This window comes from Ambystoma mexicanum, chromosome 14 (genome assembly GCF_040938575.1).
Source record: "Ambystoma mexicanum isolate Mex_15411 chromosome 14, UKY_AmexF1_1, whole genome shotgun sequence".
In the NCBI taxonomy this organism is placed as follows: Eukaryota; Metazoa; Chordata; class Amphibia; order Caudata; family Ambystomatidae; genus Ambystoma; species Ambystoma mexicanum.
The window spans coordinates 477,395,009-477,421,647 of record NC_090940.1 but is presented as its reverse complement, the minus strand read 5'-3'; the positions used below and the strand labels follow the sequence as shown (position 1 = coordinate 477,421,647).

The window sequence follows — 26,639 nt, the reverse complement described above, 5'->3', positions numbered from 1 at the left end:
AGGGGTCTCGAAGAACTCGAGAGGATCGGGATCCTACTCAAGGACATCGACGACAGTCTTGGCGTCGTGCCGGAGGCCCTTGGAATCACTGTTGGCTGTGGAGTAGCCTTGGTCTTCTCTTTCATCGGCGTCGATGTCGGCGTAGAGTCGATCGACCGATGCGTCGAGGAACCCTTCGACAACGGCGTCGATGGCGCCGATCCATGCGTCGAAGGAATCTTCGACGACGGCGTCTAAGATGGTGCCTTCTTACCCGATGGCTCGTGGCGCTTTCGGGTGGAATGTTTCGCCGGGTGCTGCGACTCGCAGCGTTTTGATTTTTTGGGTTTTTCACCCGGGGTATCACCCTCAGCTGTCTTCGAGGGGGTCGAGGCCGCTTTCTCGAAGACGCTGAACATTTTCTTTCTGAATTCCTCCCACTTAGCCTGAGAGCTGTGTTTTGTGGGACAGGAGACCCTTTCTGGGGAAACAGAAGACGACGAGGAAGGGGATCTTCGATGTCTCTTTTTTGAGTGTCTTGATCTCGACGAATGGTGGGAGCTACTTCGAGATCTAGAATGGAAATGTTTGACGGCGAGGAGACGAATGCCTCGACTCAGCCGAAGAAACCTTCAAGGAGGTTTTGACTGACTTACCTCTCTCGAGCTTCCCCTTGCGCTCCTTCAAGGCTTTCGCCGTCATGGACATGCAGTCCTCACATTCCGAACAATGGTGCTCGGCTCCCAAGCACCACAAGCAGATCCTGTGTGGATCTGTTATCGACATTTTTTTACCGCAGTCTCGACATTTCTTGAAGCCACATCGCGGCGTCGGTTCCGATGATGATGATGTCGAGAACGAGTAGGTATTTATTCGAGTAGATATCGATTATCCTGATTGAACTGAGCAACGACGTTCCGAGGCCCCACGAAGCGCGGAAAAACGGAACTGAGCAACGGACGCAGCGCGTGGCTATTTATGGGCATGGTAACGTCGGCGCCGATACGGTGGCCGTCGAGGGACATCAATTCGGCGGACCTCGACGTGCAGCGCCCTCTACAGAAAACATTTCCGAGGCCAGCAAACTGGAAACGTATTATCTAAGATAAGGAACACGTCGGAGGACACAATCCCTTCAAAGTAAAGTTCAGACTACATGCCCAGCTATTCCTTGCTCACTAAGACAACAAACGTATGTACAGTGCCCTTTCATGCATCTACATGCACACCGACACATACAATCTTAAGACTAAAGAAAACACATCTTAATATAGAACACCAAAAGCTTTTCCTTCTCACAAATGCCAAACAACTGCTTGCTGGGAGGCTCTTCTAAAACTTGAAACATCAAACGCAATTCATGTGCTTCTGTGATGAAAAGAAAACAAAGTATCAAATGGCCATGTTGCTGCAACTCGCTGCCTCCATTAAAGCTGATCAAGAGGAAAATGAAGCAGAAATGCAGTGCTAGTTTAAGACAATTTTCATTTTACACAATACTACATGTTTCCTAAAGCAATGTGAAAGCATGATCATGATTCAAAATGCTTCAATAACACTGTAACCTACACAATGCAGGCAGTTGAACTAAGTGAACAAAACACAAACTCCCTTCTACATTAAAGAGTATTATCTTGTTAGAATTATTAAAAGAGTTACAAATAAAATAGACCAAGACTCAACCCAGTTGCTTCTTTCAAGGAACTGTATGGATTGCTAAAGTAGAGAGTGATTTGCAAGTTGCTGCTGTTCAACCTGTTACCAGTGACCTCCAAGATATTTGGGTGTGCTGCCTGTGTAAGCCTTACGCAAGGAAGAATTAAAAAAGGGCCTTATTGACCAGATTTCTGTGCGTAAAAAGTTCTAATACATACCTCATCTGGAGGGCTGCCTAGGACTGAAAAAAGGAATCCTATGCTTGGTCGAGCAGCATGCCAAGCTGAGAGGATATAAGAACTTTGAAACCAAGGGACAGTTCCTGGTAAATTATCCAGCAACTTGGGATAAGATGTTGTCTGGAGGAAAGGAACACAACCTTAGCATTGGAATCCTATATTTTGAAGCATTATTTTGAATCACTTTTATTACTTTTTTTACAATTAGTAAAATTGGGAACTTTTCTGTTGATTGGAAACGCAAAGGACATGTTTTACTTTAGGAAGGGATCAGCCTTGCACAGTTATTTATGATTATTGGTGTTCAGGACAATAGGAGGTTTTTGGGACACGGCAGTGACAGTTTAGTTTCAGACTTCCTGACATTTCTACTAGTTTCCTTTGAGGTATGGAGACCTGTGAGAAACCTGAAGGTGTCTCCCTAACTAGTACCCGGGGATCTGTCATCTAGGTGGCCAGGACACAGCCATCGCTATTGGATCCAGTTCCTCGGGGTGGACCAGTGAGGGAGGATCACCTTTGAATGGGGTGGGGGCGCGGGGGGGGGGGGGGGTCTTCGGGGAGTGGGAGACAGACAGGTGAGACAGGGTATCCCCCTACTTTAAACACCTTTTACTCATCCTACCACGCAGAACATTCAAAACCACTACCCCACCCCTCCTTTTCTGACAGAAACACTTTTGCACGACACTAAAAAACGGACTAACACCAGAGCGGTTTACCTGACATGTCCCAAAACAAGGGTCAGGCAAAGTCAGGCAATTAACCAGGATAAAAGGTGGAGCAGGAGAGCACAGTACGAGATGGCTAATCAGGCGCAGCAGTTCAAGTGAAGGAGAAAGGTGGCAGGAATCAAGACAGTGGCAAGGAGAAAAGTGACCTCTCCCTTTTTGTCCCAGGCCCACGGAACCTTTGTGGAAGAGAGCCTCAGACAGCGAACAATAGCACAAGTGTTTTGCAGCAGATGCCAATGGTACACGGGGTAAGCCTACACGGATAAGCAGGAGCGAGGGAAGATCCTGCAACCGTGGTACCGGCCTCAACTAGAGTGAAGCCACAAGTCCAGCAGTTCATCATAGCCGGTGAGTCAAGGAGAGTACTGATAAGAACCGGGCTGTGTTGAATGAGAAGGGCAAAATGGCGAGTTTGAACCAAGTTGATTGCACTGTGAAAGAACTGTAAAATGTGTTAAGGGGAGACCAGCTGCAGAGGGAAACCAGCACCACATGGGGGCCAACTCAAGAGACTCTGGTCATCCCCATTTGAGCTAAACATATCAGAAGGCCATAGGAGGGCCAGCAGAATAGGTCAAAGTGGTCATACTGAGGGTCAAGCAATATCCCTGTACAATCGAAAGACTTTAATCTACAAACTGTGTGAAAGAAAAGGCGGTGTATCCCACAAACAATCATGAATGTGAAATTAGCAAGCGTGAACCCAACTGAGAGATGCTGACGAGAGGGGCGAAATCCAAAGTCCCGAGAAACAGTGCGTTGACAGACGTGAACCCGGCCGAGGGATGTCCACTATGAACGGTTTGAAGAGACATTGAAAAACGAAGGGAAGAGAAATCGCGCTGAAGAGAAGTCTGAGCCCAACCGAGTGAAATCCAGGGGTGAAGCAACCACCCAAAGGTCAGTAAGAAAAGAACTGATATTATGGAATACGATACGTGAAGGGTCAGCGCCCAGAAGAGAAGGACCCAGGGGTGAAGTCATCACCTAAGAGACATATATAAGAATTATGTGTATGTTAATTGTTTTTTGTGAGCACATCAGGCCCTCGTAAGCAGGAAACTCAGCTACATAAAACCTGGATATCGATAAGGATTGAAGGGTCAGCGCGCCGAAGAGGGGGATCCAGGGCTGAAACCATCATCCAATGTGAACTGTGGAAATAAACTCTTAAAGGACCTTTTGTTGTGTTCTCGAAGGCAAGAGACTCAAGTGAAACGAGACTTGGCCATCGAGGGCACTGATAGCTGAAAGCTGAACTCTCATCTCATGCTTGAGAGGCCCGAGAGTGTGCTGTGCTCCAAGTTCCCATCTTACCCTGTGCTCAAAACATGGGCAAGGGAGGTTCATTTTATGGTCAACGCTTGCTCTCATCTTAGATTTAGGTTTAGATTAGGCATGTACCCACCCTGCATACAGCATTAATTGTTCAATAAACACCCTTGAACTGTGATCACTTGTATTCGTCTTGTTGCCACCACAAGTTCCTCACAGACCCCTCTTAGCTTTGGGGATAGAGAGGCATTTTTCCAACCCTATTTTCATTAACAAAAGGCTATCGAAAAACATGCATGCCACCATTATGTCCAACCCTTATTTCTGCACCCTTGTAGCGGGTACATCCCAACCTCCCCACAGATTCTCCAGCATAGGTTAAGGTACACCAGAATCATTTTATTTTGCCTTTCCAGAGGGAGATCCCACCGATAACATTGTTTTAGTTGACATTCTTTGTCAATGGTTTACCTGGAAGCCCAGTGCTTCATAGCTCAGATGTGATGCCAAGATTCCTCCCCAATATGGGCACCAAGGTCCTGTTCCCATTTCAACATATAGGGCAACCGATCCTGTGGGTCAAAAGAGCTTATAGAGTGTGTTCTAGGGCAGATAAGGCTCTAGTCTTTCTACTCTTTACAGCAGTGTTAGAGGCCCAGTAACAGCTGAATATCTGATCTCTCGTTTTCGTCAAGGTTAGATGTCGTTTTGCAATCCACAAAGTTAGTGGGGCTCCTCTGGAACATAGCTGCCTTAATTCTTTTACCCAAACCCTTTCGCAAACATTCAAAACCTTTCCTACAGACCCCTAGTGTGAACATCCAAATTCCCCAAGACTGGTTACACCCCCCCCTTGCTCCCATCTACCAACTGTCTTGCTCTATGTGTGCCATCTAAGGTGAGATGACATTCGACCCCAAGTGAACATTTGTGCAAGGTGGCCAGCAAGGAAATATCGGTAGATATCCGGAACCTCCAAGCCTCGCAATCAGAATTTATTTTGAGATTCAAGTCCTCCTACCGTTCCATATAAAAAAAAAGTTTTGCTGTAGAGCATGAAAATTCCCGACTGATATCTGTACTGAAAGCGCAAGGAAGTGATATAACAAGTTAGGCGCCAAGTTCATTTTGCGCTCCTTAGCTCAGCCTTGGATAGAGATTTCCTGAGAATTCCAGTGTTGCAATATTTAGTGTCTTCGGAAAACAGAAGGATAATTAAGATGGAGATTTCCAACAACTGACGGGATCTTAACCCCTAGTACTACATTGCTTCATGTGACCATTTAAAATTGGGCATAGGGTTGATCTCAATCATTCAGATTCTGGTGATATCAAGATTGCCAAACCCTGGGACTTTGAGTTGTTAATCACAAATCCAGAGGCCGAAGAAGAATTCTCCAGTTGGTCAAGCAATGCAGTCATGGATGGTATTGCGTCAGTGACTTTATCAAAGAGAGCTTCTATTACTAGTCTTTCAGTGGTATACCCCCTATATTCACATTGTCCTTAATCAGTTTTGCAAAAGGCGCTACCAAAATCGCAAATTGCAAAGGAGAGAACGGACAACCCTGCTTCATACCTCTCGAGATCGTAACAGGTTGGGTTGCTTTCCCATTAACCCAGATCTTAGTGGCAAGGGCAACATAGTGAGGGATAGCTCATAAAAACGGTGCCAAAACCCAGAGTCTGCAAAAGGGTTCGGAGATCACCCGAGCTGGTCAAAAGCCTTACTGGTATCTAGGGAGCCCACAGCCCTCTCAAGTCCTACCCGGCCACCCAAGTCTATAATATTCAATATCCCCCCTTATAATGTCCACTTCTTTGAAGGTTAAAGCCTACCTTATCTGCGTGGATCAAGTCGGGGAGCACACCCATCAAGCGAGTAACAAGCACTTTCGAATAGATCTTAGCATCATTATTCAAGATTACAATACGCCTATAGGAGTCCTGCAAGCTTTGGTCTTTATTGGGTGTCCAGTCAATTGGTCGAAAAAAAACTGGTCGACTGCAATTTGGTCGAAAACCAAATGGTCGAATTTTTTTTTTATTTATATATTTATTTTTCGGGTTTTCGTTTAGTAAAAAAAGGGGTTTTTAGAGAAAAAAGAGGGGGTTGGGACCCCCCCCCCCAAAAAATTTAAAAAAAAGGGTTAAAATAAAAAAATAAAAAAATTCGATCATTTGGTTTTCGACCAAATTGGTTCGACCATTTGTCTGGTCGACCAATTTTTTTCGACCAAATGTCTGGCAACCCTTTATTGGGCTTCAGAATTAGAACTGCAGATTCCTGCATCAACGGGGTGACACCGCCATTTGTAGGAAATGTATTAAACAATTTTGTTAAATGAAGAGTCAAAAGGGTCTGAAACCTTTTATAAAACTACGAGGTGAATCCATCTGGGCCCAACGTTTTGTCCCCAAGTGCCTTAATGGCTAGTTCTACTTCTTCACCCTGGATAGGCCGATCTAAATCCTGGCTAATCTCAGGATCTAGGCCTGCAAGAGCTGGCGCCGTCAGATAGTTAATTTGGAGTCCGAGTCTCGGATTTACTCGGGACTGCTACCATAATGGAAGAGTAATAACGGTGTACCCTCGAGTAATAACGGTGTACCCTCTCAATTTTACTTGAGTCTTCATAGTGTAGGATACCCTCATCGTCCTTCAGGGTCAAAATATTACCATGTGCTTTGCATCTAGCAAGCTTGTGAACCAATAATTTGTTAGCTTTATTCCGCCTAATATAATAAAACTTTGGCAGTTGGTGTACTGTACAATAGCGCAAGTATATTTGTACATGCAAGAATTGCATACTGCACAAAAAACATTTAACGCAACATCCTCTCATTCACAAGAAAGTAGAAAATGCAAATTAAGAATAACACGACAACACCTTGAACTGCTGATGAACAGAGCAAACAATTCATTGCAAGGTAAATCCCTTCACAATCTTTGATTGGAAGCCAATCTTAATTTAAACATGGGTTGAAACCGATGCACTTCAGGAGTAATTAAGTCACAGAGGTATCTTTCAACTCCCTTTTGTATAGCAGTCAAGATAATCCCACAAAAGATAAGCCTGCAGATCAGTTTAAAATACTGATCAAGGAGACAATATCGATCTTGATTTATGTTCCAAGTAATAAAATGCAATCATAATTGCTAGTGTATGGAATGGTCTTCTACCAAGGGCAAGTTCTTGCAACATCAGGAAAACAGTCTCCCCCCAGTGCCTGCGGTGTGAAAACGGGGTTATGGGCTTCTCAGAGCAGCCTGATGCATGTTGAGCCTTCGTTAGGCAGCAATGGATGCCCAGACATGAATGAGACTGGACTGTAGCCGGAAGGATCATAAGTGAGTCAGCTACAAGGCTTACCCCAGTGGAGCCTAGGTGCCTGGTGCCAAGTGCATCCCCCCCTTCCCCCATGCGGTCCGGGGTGTTGAGTGTGGTGGCACGGGTGGCCCAGAGTCTGCATGAGGCATGTGGCAGATCAGCTTCCCTTGGGGTTCTGTCCATTTCACTCTGGGGCCGGAGCATAATAGGGAACATCCCATGGACTGGTCCTGGGGCTGGCTGCTCCTGGGTACTGTGAGCCGGTTCGGACTAGTCAGCGTTCGCTGTGGGTGGAGTCAAGATCCTTTTGCCTGCCAACATGTGCTAAACCACCCCATCCCTCCCACCATCACGTGAGGATTGTGATGCGGGTGCAATGCAGTCAGCTTCTGCAGGGTTTGAAATTGAGGGGAGCTATTCAGCTCCTGCTTATAGCCAAGAAGAGCTTGATAACTTCACACCAGCAGCTAATAGGAGCTACTTCTGGCTTCCCAGGCCAGCTGATGCCGAACAAAGATACCTATGTGAATTTAACTGCACATTTGGGACAAATCGAGAAATAAACATTAGGACACATCTATTTAACATTTAAAATGCATAAGAGATCATAAATAATGGACGAAATGATTATTTTTACGTCTTATGTCGGAGATAGATTTGCGGAACGCTATGTTCTGGCTTGTTGTTCCTCCAGTGGTAGCTCCTAGTCACTGCTGGATACCCAGGGGCTGCTTTTAGCTCCTACTCATCCTATCTTAATTTCAATCCCGGTACTGGCACGAGGTAGATTGTACGATTGCCCTATATTTGAAGTTGACAAGACAGTACAAGCAAAAAAAAAAAAAAACAGTGAGAGCATAATTGAAGTGCAAGCTAAATTTATTAATCTACCTGGTCTTGCAAGTTCATGACCACTCTTTAGTTTCTCTCAGCTTGGTGCACCGCCCCACCAGAGTGCACCTTCGGTTCACCACAGATAGTAGCGGCTTGAAACAACAAGGCAAAACAAATTAAGCCAAAAATAAAATATTGCTACAATGCTACAAGTGCAGGATTTTTAATTGAGCCCCACTTGATATCCCAAGCACTGTCAGTACTTTCACAAAAAGGTACTTTATAAAACATTACAATGCGTTACATTTGAAACGGTATTTCAAACATAATGCATGCAATTATTGGGTTCATTAAAAAAAAAAACAATCTGTATCTCTTACACAGTGCGTTTACATGGTGGATTCTTTGAAGACTGCGAATCCGCAATCGACGAACACCACCAGACTCTGTGGTCCACGCCATTTGTGAGAAATTCCCTAGTGACTCCGGCCAATACTGCAGATTTATGCAGACAGTACCTCGACCGCAGCAGTACAATTTGTAGTTTGTCATTACCATCCAGTTTACAAAACTAAAAAAGTTAAAAATGAGCTGATATGAAAAGTTGTTCGAAATTATTTTAAAGTCCACATCGTACTGTCATCTAAGAGGATCGTGAAAGATTAGTGTGCTGCAACAAGGTTACTGGCCTATTGCGCTTGCCTCATCCACATCCATCCATCCATCCATCCATCCCCCCAGCGCCATCAATGGCATTTGGCACCTGTGGCCACGCACTGACAAGGAGGCTGGCAAGGCTCAAGGTGCCAAACATGTACAACCAAATGGGGCTGTTTGGCACAGGGACCATTGACCGCATGGCCGGCCCAGACCTGGTGTCTCCAGACTCCCCTTTGAAGACCCCGTCCCTGCAATCAACATATCTGTGTCCCGTGACCGTGTTCCGGGCCTAGTGCGCTCACCACATCCATCTACCTCCAGTATCAATGGCAGTTCGCAACTGTGGCCATGCACTCGCAAGGGGCTGCAAGGATTGGAAGGCTCAAGGTGCCAAATACCCTGTAAAACCAATCTACAACCATGTACACACTTTAGCAGGGTCCCAGACCCGGTGTCTCCAGACTCCCCTTTGAAGGCTCCGTCCCTGCAATTAACATATGGCTGTGTCCTTTGAATGTGTTCCAGGCCCATTATGCTCGCCTTATCTACATCCATTCAACCATCCCCCACCCTCCACCACTGATGCAATTTGCATCTGTGGCTGCGGGCTGGCAAGGGGGCTTCACTGGTGGGATGGAGGAGGTCCAAATGTGTCAGAGGTCTGGAGGGTGTGAACAAAATAAACGTAGGACATTCATACACAACCACTTCTGGAAGCCTTTATAAAAACTGTGGAAGTTAACAAGAAAACATCTCTGAAATCGACTTGGGATATCGCAATCTATCCACTTTGTTCCTTGCTTGCTGAATTGTCTCATCTGGTCTTCTAACTAACGGTTGGTCAACTTTTACTATAGTTTTCTTTAGAGTTAATGTTATATGCTCTTTCTATCGCTTTATACTCAATATACACCCTATTCTCAAGTTAATATATTCAAAAAGTCACCATTATCAACCGTCCAATGTACTTTTATCTCCAACTAGCACATTGCCCACTTGATCTGTAACTTCTCTTCTAACTTTGTGTTACGCAGATGACTCAGCTCTCATTCAGGCTTCCCCTCACCCTCCACTACTCCCTCTCTCTCTCATTCCTGAGTGTCCATCTGTAATTCAGGATTGGTGCACCTCAAACAATATCTGCCTTAGTGCCAGTAAGACTGAGAACCTTCTCATGGCACCCATGCTCCAGCTTTCCATCTCACTTTGGTCACCCTTCTTGGGCCCTCTACCTTCGCCTTACTGTGAGGCAAAAAACCTTGATATCATCTTCAACTCCACTCTCTCCTTCTCTTCTCACATCACAGAGCGTGCCAAGAAGGACCACTTCCAGCAGCACATCCTGAGACGTATTCTATCATTTCTCACTTTACATCAGAAGCTCACTGTCTCTAGAGTCCTGGTTTTCACAGACTGGACTACTGCAACAGTATCAATCTGCCTACCTCTACTCTTCGCCCTTGGCAACTAATCCAGAACAGGACTGCAAGACTTATCCTTGGCCTCAAGCCCAGGGACTGTATCTTTTCAGCCCTGAAGTCTCTCCACTGGCTCCCGGTGAACGCAAGAATCAAGTTCAAGATCCTCTGCACCGTCTACAAGCATCCCTGAGGCCGGGGCCCCCACTACATCCAACTCTCTCTTGGGAAATACCTTCCTTCTAGAGCCTTTCTTTCAGCTACATCCAAATTGTTGCGGCTCAGATGCTTCTCCAGGCTGAGAGTGGGGGCCCGATCTCTCTCCTCTGCAGGTGGCTCCCTATTGAATGGCCTCCCTGCACCTCTCAGACTTCAGCCAGACCATCAGACGTTCCTGAAGCAGCCCTTCCATTTTTCCTCTGCCTCATCTACCTCACTCACTTGCTAACTTAGCAGTCTACTCCGCCGACTGGTTGCTTGGCTATCCTGAGAGTCTCACAGGGTACAAGGCTCCTCCATGAACAGTCTTCCTTGCACTGCCCCTGGGCCTATCCCCCTTTGGGCTGTAACTAACTCCTACAGCCCTCCGACCTCCTTGCACTTAGCCAGAGCCGCTGTGGTCTAGCTGCACTTACTCAGTGCCATGCTGCCCTGATCCCACTACCTCCTACACTCTCCCTTACACCAAGCGCCCCCCCCGCAATCTCCCTTCCCACTACACTTGGCATTGTCGCACTTGCACGATCCGAATGACAAGGCATAGTAAGATCGTTTGTCTTGTTTCCCCAACCCATCTTCCCTCCCTTGTCTTGTGGCACCTAGAAAACATTGTGTAAAGGTGCGCTATAGTTGACATATCACATAACATTACAGAGTATTGCTTCCAACTGTAATATTTCACAGTGCATGTTTGCTTTAGGTGGAATTTTTTAAAATGTACCTTTATTATCAATGCAATGTGATGTTTGATGTACTCACTGACATTTTTTTGGATAGTAATTCTGGGTCTTTTTATTTTTTTTAATTATTTTTATTATTTTTTTTTTTTTTAAACACAAAGAAAATCCCAAAATGCCTTCATGTATCGTTTTCGGTTGCCCTAATTTCAGCCATGACAAAAGTGAAAAAAACAGGCTGCATGTCTTTACGAAGGTTATCAATTTAGTTAAAAAATGGTCGTCTAACTACAGATTTCCAGTGTCCGAGATTGAAAGCGGAGCCAACAATGTCTTGGCTGTTGGCTGACGTGATATGCAATCGAATTAGTCTGCAGCATGCACTTCTCTGAAGATAAATACGAATAGTGAAATTTCACTAAAGTGGGTCGCCCCAGACACCATCGCAAATTACTTCCCAATGCAGTTCCTACTGAATTTTAGTACACGCTGACCCAGGCGATTAGTGTAGGCAGATCATTTTTTTAATGTACTTGACTTTTTTATTTAAAAAAAAAAATTCAATATGTTTATCAAATGATCAGTCAATACATTGAAATAGACCATGGGTGCACAACATACGGCACGCGGGCCAGTTGCGGCCCGCCATGCCGTTTTGTCCGGCCCGCGAGACACAAAGACTTTCCTAATGGAGGGCGGCCCGCAAGCAGCAGCATCGGCCGCCCTCCATTTGGAAAGTCTTTGCGGTCTTCCGGGCCGGACAAAACACTTGCCTTCATTGGTTCAGTGCACATGAACCACGGAGCTCCTAAGAGCCACGTAGTGCGTGTGTGCTACACCAATGGAGTGCCAGCACTACGGCTGGCGTGGCCAGTAAGGGTTGATGCCGGAAGCCATTTCAGCCTTGCTGGCCACGCCAGCCCTAGTGCCAGAAGACTCGCCAGCGTTCCAGCACGTCTGGGTGAGTACATGGTGGGGGGGCTGTGTGTGTGTGTGTCTGTCTGTGGTCCGTCCTGACTGTGTTTTTTGTTTTTGTATGTATGTTGAGATGCTGAGGTGGGGGGGGTGTGTTGGGTGTGTATGGGTGTGTTTGTATTTGTATGTCTGCAGTGTATGTTGAGGTGGGGGGGTTTGTCGGGTCTGCTTGAATGTTTTTGTGTGCAAGTGCAGTGTGTGTTGAGATGCGGAGGGGGTGGGGGGTGTCGGGCCTGCTTGAATGTTTTTGTGTGCAAGTGCAGTGTGTGTTGAGATGCGGCGGGGGTGGGGGGTGTCGGGCCTGCTTGAATGTTTTTGTGTGCAAGTGCAGTGTGTGTTGAGATGGCGGGGGTGGGGTGTGTGTCGGGTCTGCCCGAGTGTGTTGGTGTGCAAGTGATGCGTATGTTGAGATGCTGGGGGGGGGGGTTGGAGGGGTCGGGTCTGCCTAAATGTTTGTTGTTGTGTGCACGTTCAGTGCATGTTGAGATGTGGGGGTGGGGGGTCCAGGGTCCGGGTCTGTATGCGTGCATGCTTGTGGGTTTGTGTGCTGAGTTGGGGGTGGGGGGCTCGGGTCTGTATGGGTGCATGGTGTATGCTTGTGGGTTTGTGTGCTGAGTTGGGGGGGGTTCGGGTCTGTATGGGTGCATGGTGTATGATTGTGGGTTTGTGTGCTGAGTTGGGGGTGGGGGGTTCGGGTCTGTATGGGTTCATGGTGTATGCTTGTGGGTTTGTGTGCTGAGTTGGGGTGGGGGTTCGGGTCTGTATGGGTGCATGGTGTATGCTTGTTAGTTTGTATGCAGGGTTGGGGTCTGTATGAGTATGTATGCATGGTGCATGCTTGGTGGCATGGGGCATAGTGTTTGCTTGAGGGGTGGGTGTCTTGGCGCATAGTGTTTGCATGAGGGGTGGGTGTCATTGGGCATAGTGTTTGCATGAGGGATGGTGTCATGGGGCATAGTGTTTGCTTGAGGGGTGGGTGTCTTGGCGCATAGTGTTTGCATGAGGGGTGGGAGCCATGGGGCATAGTGTTTGCTTGAGAGGTGGGGGCTATGGGGCATAGTGTTTAATAAAAATTAGGGGTTGAAAAAGCCTCCTGCCACGCCACCTACCGCCCCACCCACATTTACTTTTCGGCCCACTATAGCCATCATGTAGGGTACTTTCGGCCCTCTGTCAAAATCAGTTGTGCACCCCTGAAATAGACTGAATAATGAACGGCTTAGAGTTGTGGAATACATCCAATGATATTTTACTGCATAAGTTGCCTTCTTTGCACAATGTACTGTGGTTTAAACAATACTAACTAGTTTGTGTAGCCCTAGTTTAGAGAAACAATAATAGTTTGGTGCAATGTGAGTCTTCGAGAAAAAAAACATACATCGCGTCTTTTACAAAATATGTCAATTTGTTATTTGTGAAGCCCGCGGGGAAAGGGCGACGGGTGTTTGCGTCCCGCAGGGGTGTTCGCGGGCCGCAGAGGGGCAGCGTTGTACCCCTTGTTTGCCTGCAGTGAATTCACACCATCATTGAACAGTGGGAGGTTGGAGTTTTGAAGACCCTGCTCACCGTATGGAAGCTGCTGCCGTATGTTGTCGGCAAAGGAGGTAACCTAGGAGTCCATTCCTACCTGGCACCTTTTCTGCCCTACTCTTGAGCCCTCTCTCTGGGGCCTTATGTCGGTCCACCCTGCCCAAGACACTGGGGGGGACCCCAGCCCCTGCACCCCTTGTGTTTTTTGGGCCCGAGCTTGGCCCGGGTCCCCCTCCCGGTGCCAAGAGGAAAATCAGACAGCTAAAGAGGAATCGGATAGCAGGTCCCTTAGCTGCCTTGACAACACATTGTGCTCCAGGAACCATCCATGAGGCTACAGCACCCGTAAAGTTTGGGGATACCCACCTCCTGCTCAATGAGATCCGTCATCTTCTGGATAGTCCAAGGGTAGAGCCCTCCCCCTTACCCGCACAGAGTCTGGTTGTTTTACCCTCCGGGCCCCGGCCGGCCACCTCCATTTCATCTGCTTTGGCTGCGGGGGACAGATTGACACTAACTGCCCAATCTGCCCAAAGGGGCAATTCCTCCTTAAACTCCTCACACTCACACAGTAGTTCGTGGAGCGATATATCTTCATTTATAAGTTCAGGGGGTAGCCCCCCCCCTTGGTGTGTCCCCATTTCGGTCGGTCAAGGCCATTTACCAAAATAAAACACCTGCTGTGAGTAACCATGAGCCCAACGTGACCTCTGACCAACCCACTGAGGAAGCGCCCTTGCATAGGGGGTGTGGGTGCACTCAAGTTCTGGCGGAACTGGCCATCATTAAGGATCTGTTATACACTCTGCTAGAGGCCCAAAGGAAGGGAGATGGAACTGTTCAAGTGGTGGAACCCATGATCAGCACCCCAGCAGACGAAGGGTATACGTGCCCACTCCTGGAAAGTCCCCTGGTTTGTCTACCTGTTGAGGTCCCCCTGGTTCTGACCTCCCCCAAAGGGACTGCCGTTGACCAAATACAGGCACAGGCCTCTGCCCCCAAGGTCTCCGACTGCACCGAATCCAAAGCCCAGGGTCCATGGAAGTCTGGGGTTCAGCTCAAGTTGCCGGAACCAGGAAAATCCAACTGTACAACAGTCTTTCTTCAGGGGGTGCCCAAACTGGCAGTAGACAAGCCAGAGCCAAGGGACGCTTTACGCAACAAATGCCTATTCTGGCTAAACACCACTGGAGGCTGCCCGTTTGTACGTAGAGAGGCTTTGGTGGGGTGCAGCAGAATTACCAGCATGGGCAAAAACTCCCTGGACAGCATCAAATTGACTTTTTGGGACCATAGTATAGCACACAGGGTTTGGGGGTGTAGTGGATGGGCAGGAAAGTTATCAAAGAGTGGGATTTCTATCAGCATGCCCCCTCCTCTCAGCTCTGTCGCCCCCGTTAGTTTTGCCATAGTAAAGACTGGGGCCTTTCCTAGCAACAGCTTCCTTTCAGGTGCTAATTTGACTGCCTTAGGCCCGAGGCGCCATGGGTGTTGGAGGAGGCAAGGGGATGGTGTGACTTGATTATGGGCCCAAAGATCTGCTTAGGGTTTCCATTGGAGGGGGTGGATTGTCTGTACTGCTCTGTAGTTTTCTTTGCTGCTAATTCTATGCAACCGTGTATCAGAACCATATTCTTATTTTTAGAAATGTTTTTGTAGGATGTACTTTGATGGTCATTTCTTGGCCGAATAAAGTTGTTTGGATATTGGATATTTGTGTCGATTACCATCTCTGCGTTTCCGTAGACCACACCAATGGAAGTACAGACCGTTAGCATGCAGGTAACCACAGATACGCCCAACATCCCCCTGGTGAGGGGGAGTGACTTGCACACAAACTTACCTTATTGCTTTTCAAGTGGTCAAATTTATACTAATGTAAATATTCTATTTAACACTAGTATGAATATATACAACAATGAAAGGACCAGGATTGTACATCTACCACTATTCCAGAGTCAACAGTAACCTCACTAACCTTTCAAGTCATTTTTTTATACTCATCCTTCAGATGCGACTATACAAAATATCTATTGGTTAAAGTTCAATTTATATTTATTATTATGTACTATTTTAGAGTTGCAATGCCACTTGTGTGGTCTCCAGGGCATCAGCCGGATCTGTAATGCGAAGAGTGGTGCCGGGTGGTTAGTAGGGTAGAGCGGGAAAAGAGCAAGAGAGCAGACTGTAGTGCTGTTGAGTTGGCTTGAGAGGTGTATGCAGAGGAGGGAGTTTATTAGTATGATATTGATATTTTATTTCTATCGCGCTCGTACACAAGTGTTTCAGAGCGTGACAAGGCAAGGGAGGGGAACAGAGGAGAACAAAACAGTGATCTTACTAGGCCCAGTGACATTGAGAACACGCAAGTACATGGGAGAGTGGGAGGGGGATGGTTGGTGATATTTTTGGAAATCCAACCAAGTGCATCTCTACCCAGACATTAAGTTGCATATAGCCTTCTATGTAAATATTGACCATCTTTTGCATGTAAATTCTGTTTTTGATTTATTTTGCCTTTACATCTTTATTATTAAAATTACAATGTACTATTCTTGTACTGCACCGCTCTGGAGGAGGCATGACAACTGAGAATGTATTGAGTTATATTCATTTTTAAATAATTTGCAATACGGTCATTAAATTGCAAAGCATTAGATCAATAACCTTAATGTATTTCTCGCTAAAACAAATGACACAATTAAAGTGTATACAATAACTGTAGATCACTTTGTGTCAGCCTAGTTTAGAGATACACTAATAGTTTGGCGTCATGCAGGCCTTCTCGAAAAACGTACAATGCGTCATTTACAAATAGGTCATTTTGTTAAATGTGTCTATTACCATGCCTGTGTTTACGTGGACCGCACTGATGGAAGTACAGACCGTTACCACATAGGAAACCACAGACGCATCGAACATCCACATGGTGAGGCCGGGTGACTTGCACATAAACTTACTTTATCACTTTTGATGTGGTTTTATTTATAATAGTAATGTACATTTTGTATTTAACAATGGTCGTAATATATGTATCAATTAAAGGACCGAGACTGTACATCTACCACGAGCCAACAGCAACCTCACTCACCAATCCAGATGAGACTATAGAAAATATTTAAGTTCAACGGAAATATTGATTATTGGTCTGTATAATTTTAGCCTTTGAAACAAAGTTAAAGCGCAAAGATGCCACGAGTGTGGTCTCGAGGCGCTCAGTCGGATCTGGAATGCAAGGAGGGAAGGTGGGTGGTTAGTATGGTTGAGCATGAAACTATCAAGATAGTGCACTGCATTGCTGTGGAAGTAGTTTGAGAGGTGTATGCAGATGAGTGACTATTAGTATGGATTGTTGTTGCAATAACTGGAAATCCAACAAGTGCATAGAACCCAGAAATCTGTCTAAGTAGCATGTAGGCTTCTATGTAAATATTGACAATCTTTTGTGGGCAATTGTTTTTGGATTTTTCTCGTTGCTATTACTTTGATATAGGGGAAGGTAGGAACTTCTACAACAAACTATTCTACTACAACCGGTATGGTGGATGAGGTATAACTACCAAGAATTTATCGAATTTAATTGTTTTTTTTAAATTTTGAAATACTGGCTGCAAATTGCAAAGCATTAGAACAACCTAATTTATCACAGAAACAAATGCCACAATTAAAGAAAAGCTTCATAAAAACCTACTTTGTTACTGAATTACAGACACTTTCGTTAACTATATGAATGGAGTATGTTTTTGCTCATAAACTTTAGCTGTATGTTTAAGATTGTAACCGTTACAAAAAAATGTCAAATTATTAAATGAATGTGTCTTGCAGGATGATCACACACCAACTCCTGGCGACATCGCTGAAGGTTATAGGGTAGACTTTTAAATCGGTCTTTTTGAAATGTTACATATACACAGTCGAACACTGACAAAATTGTAATCAAATGATTAACCGCATCTTTTTATACATTTTTAACTGATATCGTAAGGTCGACAATCATTAGATCAACAGTCTCTAAATGTAGTTTGTGAGATCAATGATTTCAACATTACCTTGTTTAATAATCTTATAATTTTTTTAAATTAGATTTATAAATTTAAAAAGTTATAAATAATTTTCTAATCTTTACCAGAATGAAATTGGTTATATTTCTAGATTTGCATCTGTAAATGAAGTTGAAGAGCAAATTGCATGAAATTGCATAGTTGATACAATTTCAAAACGCGTTTTATTCAGCTCAGTCCTGTGGTCACCAAATCGGAATCGAATGTTCCAAGGAAAATTCAGGGGAAAAAAAAAAGTGTAAATAATGACAAATGTTGGTTTTAAATAAGTGGTTTATGGTATTTTGTATTGATTTGACATTGAGGTTGTCATTCGCATATTTTGTATATGTACAAAAAATTAAGCATGTTTCGTTTCATCCATTAGAGACCTAGGAAGAAGGAGCATGAAGACGCAGACAACACAAACTAATGATGTGGCTTGCCAAACCAATGTCAATTGGGAGCAGCTACTTTCTGAAGCTCAGCATGGTCGATCCAAGATTCAGAGCCGCGTTGCAGATGTCCAGTGTCCAGAGTCTGAAGGGAATGTCACCAGTGACTCATTGAAAGTAAGCATGGATCATTGTTGCAGTACAAAACGTCACCCCGAAGAGACAGAAATAACAGACAATTTCTCCAAACTGCTTGCGGAACCGCTCACACAATCTACACCTGCTAAAAAATTACAATCTAAGAAAGAGAATGTTCACTCTTTCCCCATTACATTTGTAAAATCTGGAAATGTCAGAGATAAGTGAAGCAACTTCGCAAGTAATCGAACATTGTGCTTGTGATCTGGATTTCACTCTTCCAGAGTGTTGAGGACTTATTCACCACCATGGAATCGCAAACCATCGTACTACAGGACGATTGGCTGTTACGGGAGCCAAAACACATTGTATTCGACTGCTGCCTCATTTAGATTATGAAAATTAGATTTGATCACACATTTGTGGGGAGCCATTGGTGAACTTTACTCGTATAGTTAAAGGCACAACTGTGAAGATGGCGGGTAGCTGTGTACACAACCAGAAAACATTTTCATGATCTGCTCAACCTATGCTTGGAATAGGGCCTGCTGGAAATGTACTTTGTACATCTGCTTTGCTGTTTAGCGGATCAACGTTCAGTAAAATGTCAAGTTTCTGTACATTTGTGACACTTGATTCCCTTGCAAAAACCCAGAATAAAACCCAATACAGCAGCTATCAGAAGGAATTCTTGTTCCCAGCCATTAGCCAAGCATGGACACACTAACATAGCTCTTTGGACAATGCCTTCGATGGAAAAAGGCTCAGGCAAGCAGATGGACAGTGCGACAATCCAGGTTTTCTGCTAAATACTGCAAATACCACTACCACTTCCAAGACAATGAAACAAAAAAAAAAGAATTGTGAGTTCAGTCATCGTGCAAGTGCCTGAATGTACATCCTCGGTTGCAATGGAAAAATATGGGTTCATTAAATCCATTGACCTTCTGCAATCCAGAGGAATGCAAATACGCCTGATGGCAACTTTGAGAAACCAGAGGGTCTCACCTGCTAGTCCCCAGGGATCTATCATCCAGGTGGTCAGGACAAAGCCATCGCTATTGGATCCAGTTCCTGGGGGTGGACCAGTGTGGGAGGATCACATGGATGGGGGTCTTCGGGGTGTGGAAGTGAGACACTGAAGGGCGAGACACAGTATCCCCTTCTTTAGAATACCTTTTCCCCATCCTACGAGGTAGGATACCTAGAAACCCCCCCCTACAGTCCCCCTATCCGCTTGATTTTCTGACATGAACACTTTCTCACGGACAATTCATCGTGAGCGAGAACAGACTAACACCAGAGCCGTATAACTGACATGTCCCAACACAAGGGTCAGACAGTCAGGCATTTACTGATAACTACACACACCTGACTCCCATTACACTTCCCCACATGCATGAAAGGCGGAGCAGGAAAGCACACCGAGCAAGGCAAAAAACACAAGGAAGCAGCCATTCCGACAGCAGTTTAAACTGAGGAGAAAGGCGGCAAAAGCATAGAGGACGACAAGGAGGGAATTGCCCTGGGACTTTTCAACCCAGAACCGCGACTTTCAAGAAACCCCAGGGGACCAGGAATTGTAGCTTAAGAACAGTGCAGCCTGCGTCAGCGGTACACGGGGCCCTCCCACATGGATAGCCAGGGCGGGGAGAAGCTATTCCCACTGTGGTACCGTCCTTGACTCAGACAGCAAAGCAACGCCAAGGAGTTCAGCGCAGCCAGTGAGTAGGAGAAATTGATAGCAGAACAGACTTATGCTCAAGGTTGCAAGCAGCAACACTGTATGAAGAAAGAGAAACTGAATACAATTGAACTTTGTGAAACCAAGATTAGTACCAGATACAGAGTGGTCCAGCGTGGATGCTCACTCTAAGGTCCGTTTGGTGCACCCCCCCCCCACCCTTCTGAGCAGGGAAGAACTATTGAACTATAAAATCGAAATGGTCCTGCAGTGGGTTGCGTTGAATCCCGTGCACACGCAAAAGTCTTCGATTGCCTGTAAACTGAAGTTGGTCTGAGCCCGGCTAAGGGGGACAAATTGTGAAAAAAGGGTCTGAGCCTGGAAGAGGCGGATCCTGACTGAAGAGTAACACACCCGAGTAGATTGTTGTGGCAAATGTGAACCCAACCGAGGGATGCCTACAAATCGAAGTTGGTCTGAACCCGACTGAGGGAGGTTAACTGTGAAAGAAGGATCGGAGCCCGGCTGAGGGGGATCCTGGGTGAAGAGTAAATCGCCCAACGTGAATCTTTTCTTGGTCTGTGGTACATCAGGTCCTCTGACGGAAGAGATTTTTGCAGAAAAGAGCTTTTGCAGAAAAGAGCTTTTGCAGAAAAGAGCTTTTGCAGAAAAGAGCTTTTGCAGAAAAGAGACTTGGGCACAGAAGGCCTTGATGTTGGCGAAGGAAACTGACCTCGGGCCAAAGAAGCCCAGAAGTGTGCTGTGCTTCAGTGACCCGCCTTGGGGAAGGGAGGCCCACGGATTAACATCCTGACTTATTTTGTAAACACTTCTTTTTGTGAGGTAATGATTGGCAATTTTTTTTTTAGTACAGCCCTTTTGATTAGACTCCAGTACGACTGTATTTTTGATGGTCGTAGCTTGCGCCCATCGTAGATTTTGGTTTTCACACCCCTGATAAAGTATCACATGTCTGTCTTACTTTGATACCATGCCTTCCTTACACAACCGACATGCACAAGTGAATAGCCAAGGTCATGCGAGAGCAGTTCCCACACATACAGCACCACTCTGATGTAGGGCACGTTTTACAGCTGCTGGCAACAAAAAGGCTACAGAAAACATGTTAAGCTGATCACATCTTTGCTGGAGGTCAAAAAACTCAATGGAACAGTAGATCTGATCCTCTGGGGGGGGGGGGCATTAATTGATGCACCATTGTTCAAACAAACACTCATGGGAATTGAACATTTACACAAATGTGCACATGGACCATTGAGCGAGGAGCAGGAGCGTAACAAATGGTGGTTGGTGCCAGCCTCCTCCTCAAGCAGCTGTCGAAGATTGTGTATGACCAAATGCTTTCAAGTGGCATGAGGGGACTCACCGAATTCTGCCACACTGGAGATTTGGAGCTGTTCGATAATATGTGCCTAAAGTACAGGCCTAAAAGCTTGCATTTTGCCACAGATTGTAAGGAGGCCAGAACAAGACTGGATGTACTTGCAATTAACTAGAAAGTTGGCAGAGAATCAAAAACTGCAGGAACATTCGGGACTCTCTGTCATGATGCCTACCCCTAGGCATCTGGACCAAGCCCATCAGCCCCAGGAGCAGGCATCTAGACATTTAGTAAAACCTCAGCAGCCCCGGCTAGGGGCTATCTGGGTTCAGTCCTGGCGCCTAAGGAGCCAGGCTCATAGTCATTACTTACCTCAGGCAGACCATGCTGCAAATGACTCCAATCAACATGAAGCCTGAAAGGGACTGTTTTTCTACAGGGACTATTTTTTACTCGGGTGTGGTTCTAGGAACTTCTTACCTGGGACTACTTTTGAGGCTATTTAAACCACGCCCGACCAGCAACACACGCTTCGCGTTATTCTGCATCCAGCAGCGTAACGCTCACCGTGCCTGCAGCCTGCATCCAGTCTTCTGCCATGCCCGCCTCGAATCCGGAGCTCCTAAAACAAAGAGGAAAGAAAGGGACAAGGTTAGAAAACAAACTTATTTCTGTTCCACACCTGATTCTGGATCCATCTCGTCTCCGGACCTGCAAAGAACATCATTTCTGCACGTGCCGCACCTCCAGCTGCAGCGCCGCGCCATACTCACCAGTCTTCACAGCATCCTTCGGGTCGGCGCTGCCTCCATCATTTCTTCGCCGAACTTTGGCACCTAGGAGACAAAAGAAAACCACAAGGTGAGCCGAGGGAACCAACAAATATAATTGTTACCACCATATACTTACCTGATTTACCACCGGAGGCATCCTTTTGTGACTCTCCATATTTTCACGTGCCGCATCTGTAAAGAGAGACAAAACACGATTTCCACGTGCAACATTTACCGGACAGCGCCGGGTAATACAGACTCTTACCTGAGCGCCACCAGCTGCCACAAGAGCATCTTTTCATGAGCCAGCTGCAAGACAAGAAAGGAAGGGTGGGAACAAGAGTGAACATCGGACATATTGAACTCTATGAACTCAATACTTACTGGTCCTCACCAGGAACCTCAGAGTCAATACTCTCTGGAACTCTCCCAAGCCTTCAAACCAGTGAAGTAACTGGAATCGACGCGCCCCTGCAAATCCACGCAGGATGGAGAGCTCACCTTTCAAGAATATAAGGTGAGATTGCTCTGAGGGCATTTCGGAGGTGATTAGTTGGGGAGGACTGTGGGGGTGCCATCACTTGAATCCAAAAGTGGCTAAATCTATCTCTCCACTTGCAGGAGAATATTTCTACGGGTTAATCAGACAAGATTAGGAGGGCAGATCCAGTCAGTCATCGCTGCACTACGCATCACGTGGGTGGAGACCGCAGCTGTCCGGGTCCGACCGACGCCCCTGTGGGAGCCAGGTGAGCGTAACACTCTCCCTTTCAACAGGGAGTTTACCAAAAGAAGCCAACAGTGGGTGGCAAAGCCAATTTTCCAGCCGATGGATTTCGATTTTGTTAAAGATCTGACATTGACTGTGCTGGCCACAGAACATTGCGATAGAGGTGTGCACTGCCAAACTCAAACTTGTTGAAAGGTTGACTTCAAATGATGTGCATCGCTCGTCACAATTCATTTTTTCTTTTCTTTAAATAAAGCCAGTTTGAAAGGTTTAGTGTAGAAAAAAAATGCTGCAGAAAGTGGGGGCCAGGTCTCTCCTGGGCTTTGAAACAACCTCCCTGCCCCCCCCCCTTAGACTTTATCAGGACCTCCTTAAATTCCAGAAACGACTAAAAACGAAGCGGTTCTTTAACCCTTTCCTTTCCCAGCTAATCCTCCCACTGCCGCTGTGAGCGGCGGGCTGACCCTTGTGAATCTTACACAATACCAGGTCCTTCCACCCTGTCAATTCCAGCACCCCTACCCTGCCCTGTGGGCCCTTGCTTAGTGGCTCAACCACCCACCCATGTGAGTTGCCTGTACTTGCTCATAGCCTGAGGTTCTCCTCCTTGGCTCCCGTTCGCATGTCCTTGCCAGTCCCTCCTGCAGCACCTGTCTACTCCTCTGCTCCTCCCTTCATCCCCATCCAGTGCACTTCTCAATTGCACTTGCACGTCCGAATACAACAAGGCCTAGTAGGACCATGACTGTATAGTTACTGCTGTTGCTATCATTATTTCCCCTGTTCGTATCCCATTTAGCCTTGTGGCAGTTTGAAACAATTAAAGCACCTTACAAATGCTCAATAAAATAAAAATATTAATGGGGGTCTTTTAGGATAGAGTCTAACTTCGCAGTATAGTCAGAATATTGCTAATCGGCTGCAGACTGAAACAGAGCTAAGGTTTAGGACACCTGATGTCCACCTCTACTATGCGTGTTATGCTAATAACGCAGTTATTCTTCAAGCTACACTCTACTACCTCCTCTTCCTCTCGCTCACATTCCCGATTGTCTGACAGGTACTCGGGCTTGGCGCGCTGACAAGGAGCTCGGTCTTAATGCCAGTAAAACAGATCCTTCTGATTAGGACCGCTGCACCCAGTTTCCCTCCAGCTCACAGGCCGCCTTACTTGGGCCCTCTACACTCACAATCTAGTGAAGGCAAAAATCTTGGGGTGATGCAAGACACCTCTCTTTCATTCACATCTTGAACCTTTGCAAAAAGGCACACTTTCAACTTCACCTTATTGAAGGCATTCTCCCTTTTCTCACCTTTCAACGTCTGAGCTCTGGCAATTCCATGCTGGACTACTGCAAGAGCCTCTTCCTCAATTAGCTTGTTCCTCAACCTGCCTCTTTCCTCCCTTTGCCCCCTTCAACTAATACAGCAAAGGGCTCTGAGATTTAACCTTGGCCTGAAGCCCAGGAACTGCATTTCTCCAGCTTTAAAATCTCTTCACTGGCTCCCGGTCGTCACCCACAGCCACTGTGACTAGCGCCTGCTCCTTCACGAATCTTACAGGCTATTAAACCCTCTGCCAAGACAACACCAGCACCCACCCCCCTCAGCACTGCCCTCTGGTCCCATTGCCCGACTCCCGGGTGGCAGGGCATTCACCCCTTGGCACACCTCCTCCCAAGCACTTAGCCAGTAGCCTCCTCCGCTGGCACTCCCCCCCCCCCCCAACCCCCTGACCCTCCTTCTGGGCTCCCAGTAGCACCTGCCCATACCTTGGTCCACCACCCTCCCACTGCCCTTCCCCCTCTCCTTCACTTCCAACTGCACTATGAATGTGATGAAGCCTAGTAGTACCATTGTTTATTTATGGTTAGTGTTTAGTTACTCCCCTTGTTTCCATACCCACTTTGTCTTGTGGCGCCTGGTGAGACTATTTGTTGGATAGGCATCTTACAAATAGTGGCGCCTGGTGAGACTATTTGTTGGATAGGCATCTTACAAATATCAAATCAAAGTCAAATCAGTGCAGAAATTAAGATGATTGACGTAATATATCCACACATAAGCCAGTAAGCCTTTCAAAACGAAACTTGCACGACAAATGAATTCTAGCGATTTCATTTTTTTTTAATTATTATTATTTTTTAAAGTTCATTGCACATGGGGCCCTGGGTGCAACAGTGCACACGTCCTGGTGCGAAATAGATCCTTTCAGTAACCTTTTACCCCCTTGGTGCCCCTTCCCGGTCCACCCATGTCACCTCTATTAACCCACAGCTTCTCATCTTCTACAAACATGCATGCATCTGTATTCCATGCTGTAAACACCTCCACATGTTAATGTTAAAGGATATTTGTACCGCACACTATCACCACCGGAGTGGTCCCCTGGCGTCAAGTAAAATTACAGAAATAAGTTTGAAAGTTTATAAACTGCAGTCAATGTGGGTAGCAATTAGCTACTAAGCACAGGGTCAATGCGCTGGTCTTCGAAGCAAGATCTTGCAACGCAAAGCAACAGTTTGAATCCCGGGTCCGTGCTTAGAAACCGAACTCTGGTATGGTATTAGGCACGTTATAAAAAAATAAATACAATAAAAACATACTTATCAGGTGTTGGGAACTAGGCGCATGCCTTAATGTTGAGACAAGTTGCATAGTCACAAAGGTAATCATTTAAGCAATGGACAAAATCAATGAATGCGTTGGTTTCCAGGCAGTGGCACTCTCACTTTAAAGTTGTACCCATGCTCGCCCCCATTTTGAAACAAGACCCCCTTTTCTTGTTTTCAACATTTGTTCTAAACACCACTTGTTCCCGAAATCAAGGAGTCTGCAACAATTACAACACCCTGATGCTTGAAAAAATCTTACCATGCACAAGACAACCAGGCACCTCTGTGTAATACACTACTGGTGTTCACATCACAGAATTGTTTCACACAAGCACCTTGTAAATAAAATCTGCAAGCGTGCGTACATCACACAGTTTCAGGCTTATGTGATGCAGCCATTTACTGTGGAGAGTACAGACAATGAGGGCCTTCAGAAGGCAAATGGCCATTTCCCAGTGAGCTGTGGGTTGTCAGGGAAAGGGGGCATTAGCCCTCTTGATTTCACACTTGTGTCTGCCCTAGCACAATAATAAAAAAGAAGACATCACCGAACCAGACTTGTGGAATGGCCTGGGGCCTGTGAAGCCCAGCATTGGCTTTTATCATCACAGTACCCAATTAGTGCCAACCTATAATATGCCCAAAACAAAAAACCTGTGTCCGGTTTTCAGGGAGGCAGACCTAAATTGCCAAAAATTACACTTGCCTGCATTTTTAAACATGAGGATGAGTATTGGGGTCAAGGTGCAAAATTCTGCTTTCCTAATGTGTATTCAAATTCAGTTTTTTGACATCAAAAGTTGCCGCACTTTACCCCAAGAACTGCCCTACACAATGGGTTTTTTCTCTGAGCATTGCCCTATTGCCGTACAGGTCCATTTGAGCCTGTCTGCACCTCGACTAGGCGCATCTGTGAAATAATCCATAAATGTTTAAATTTGGTGTCATCAAGCGCGTTACAATGGGAGCAAATATTTTGCTATGCGGAATACTTGAAATATTTCAGTGTATTTCACTGCACAGCCATGAAGATTGTTCATTTATGTGGCAGGTGCACCCTGAGAAACAAAACTCGCAGTGGCTCGCTGTGAACACTGGATAAAGGGTCTCATTTTTATTGGCCTTCAATCATCCACACTAAAAATTTGAAGCACACATTGTGTCTAATATGCAGAATGAATTGATAAGATTCACTATATTGAAAGCGGATATTGGAAAGTCCGGTTTCTACTACTAGAGCTGTCTTTCAAAGCGGTTGGTCATCTGTCACAGAGAGAATGGAAACTCAACGCACAATGTAAGCAAAGTTTTAATTAATGTTTAGGTAAATGAAGATTGCAAGTTTGCTGTATACTACACGATTAACGATGTCATGGATGAATGTTCAATTTGAT

General features: G+C 45.8%; 1 protein-coding gene across 13 annotated transcripts in view; it reads right to left on the bottom strand.

Moving 5' to 3' along the window:
• The window catches only part of GSKIP (GSK3B interacting protein), a 480,402-nt gene that overhangs the window by 177,426 nt on the left and 276,337 nt on the right, over positions 1-26,639 (bottom strand). The window contains exon 1 of one of the 13 annotated variants that reach the window (XM_069637706.1): positions 8,107-8,130. The exons of the other annotated variants lie outside the window; for them this stretch is intronic. Coding sequence (XP_069493807.1) covers positions 8,107-8,124 — 18 coding nt within the window. The 5' untranslated portion in view covers positions 8,125-8,130. Of the gene's footprint in view, positions 1-8,106; positions 8,131-26,639 lie in introns of those variants that run through there. 13 annotated transcript variants of the gene reach the window in all.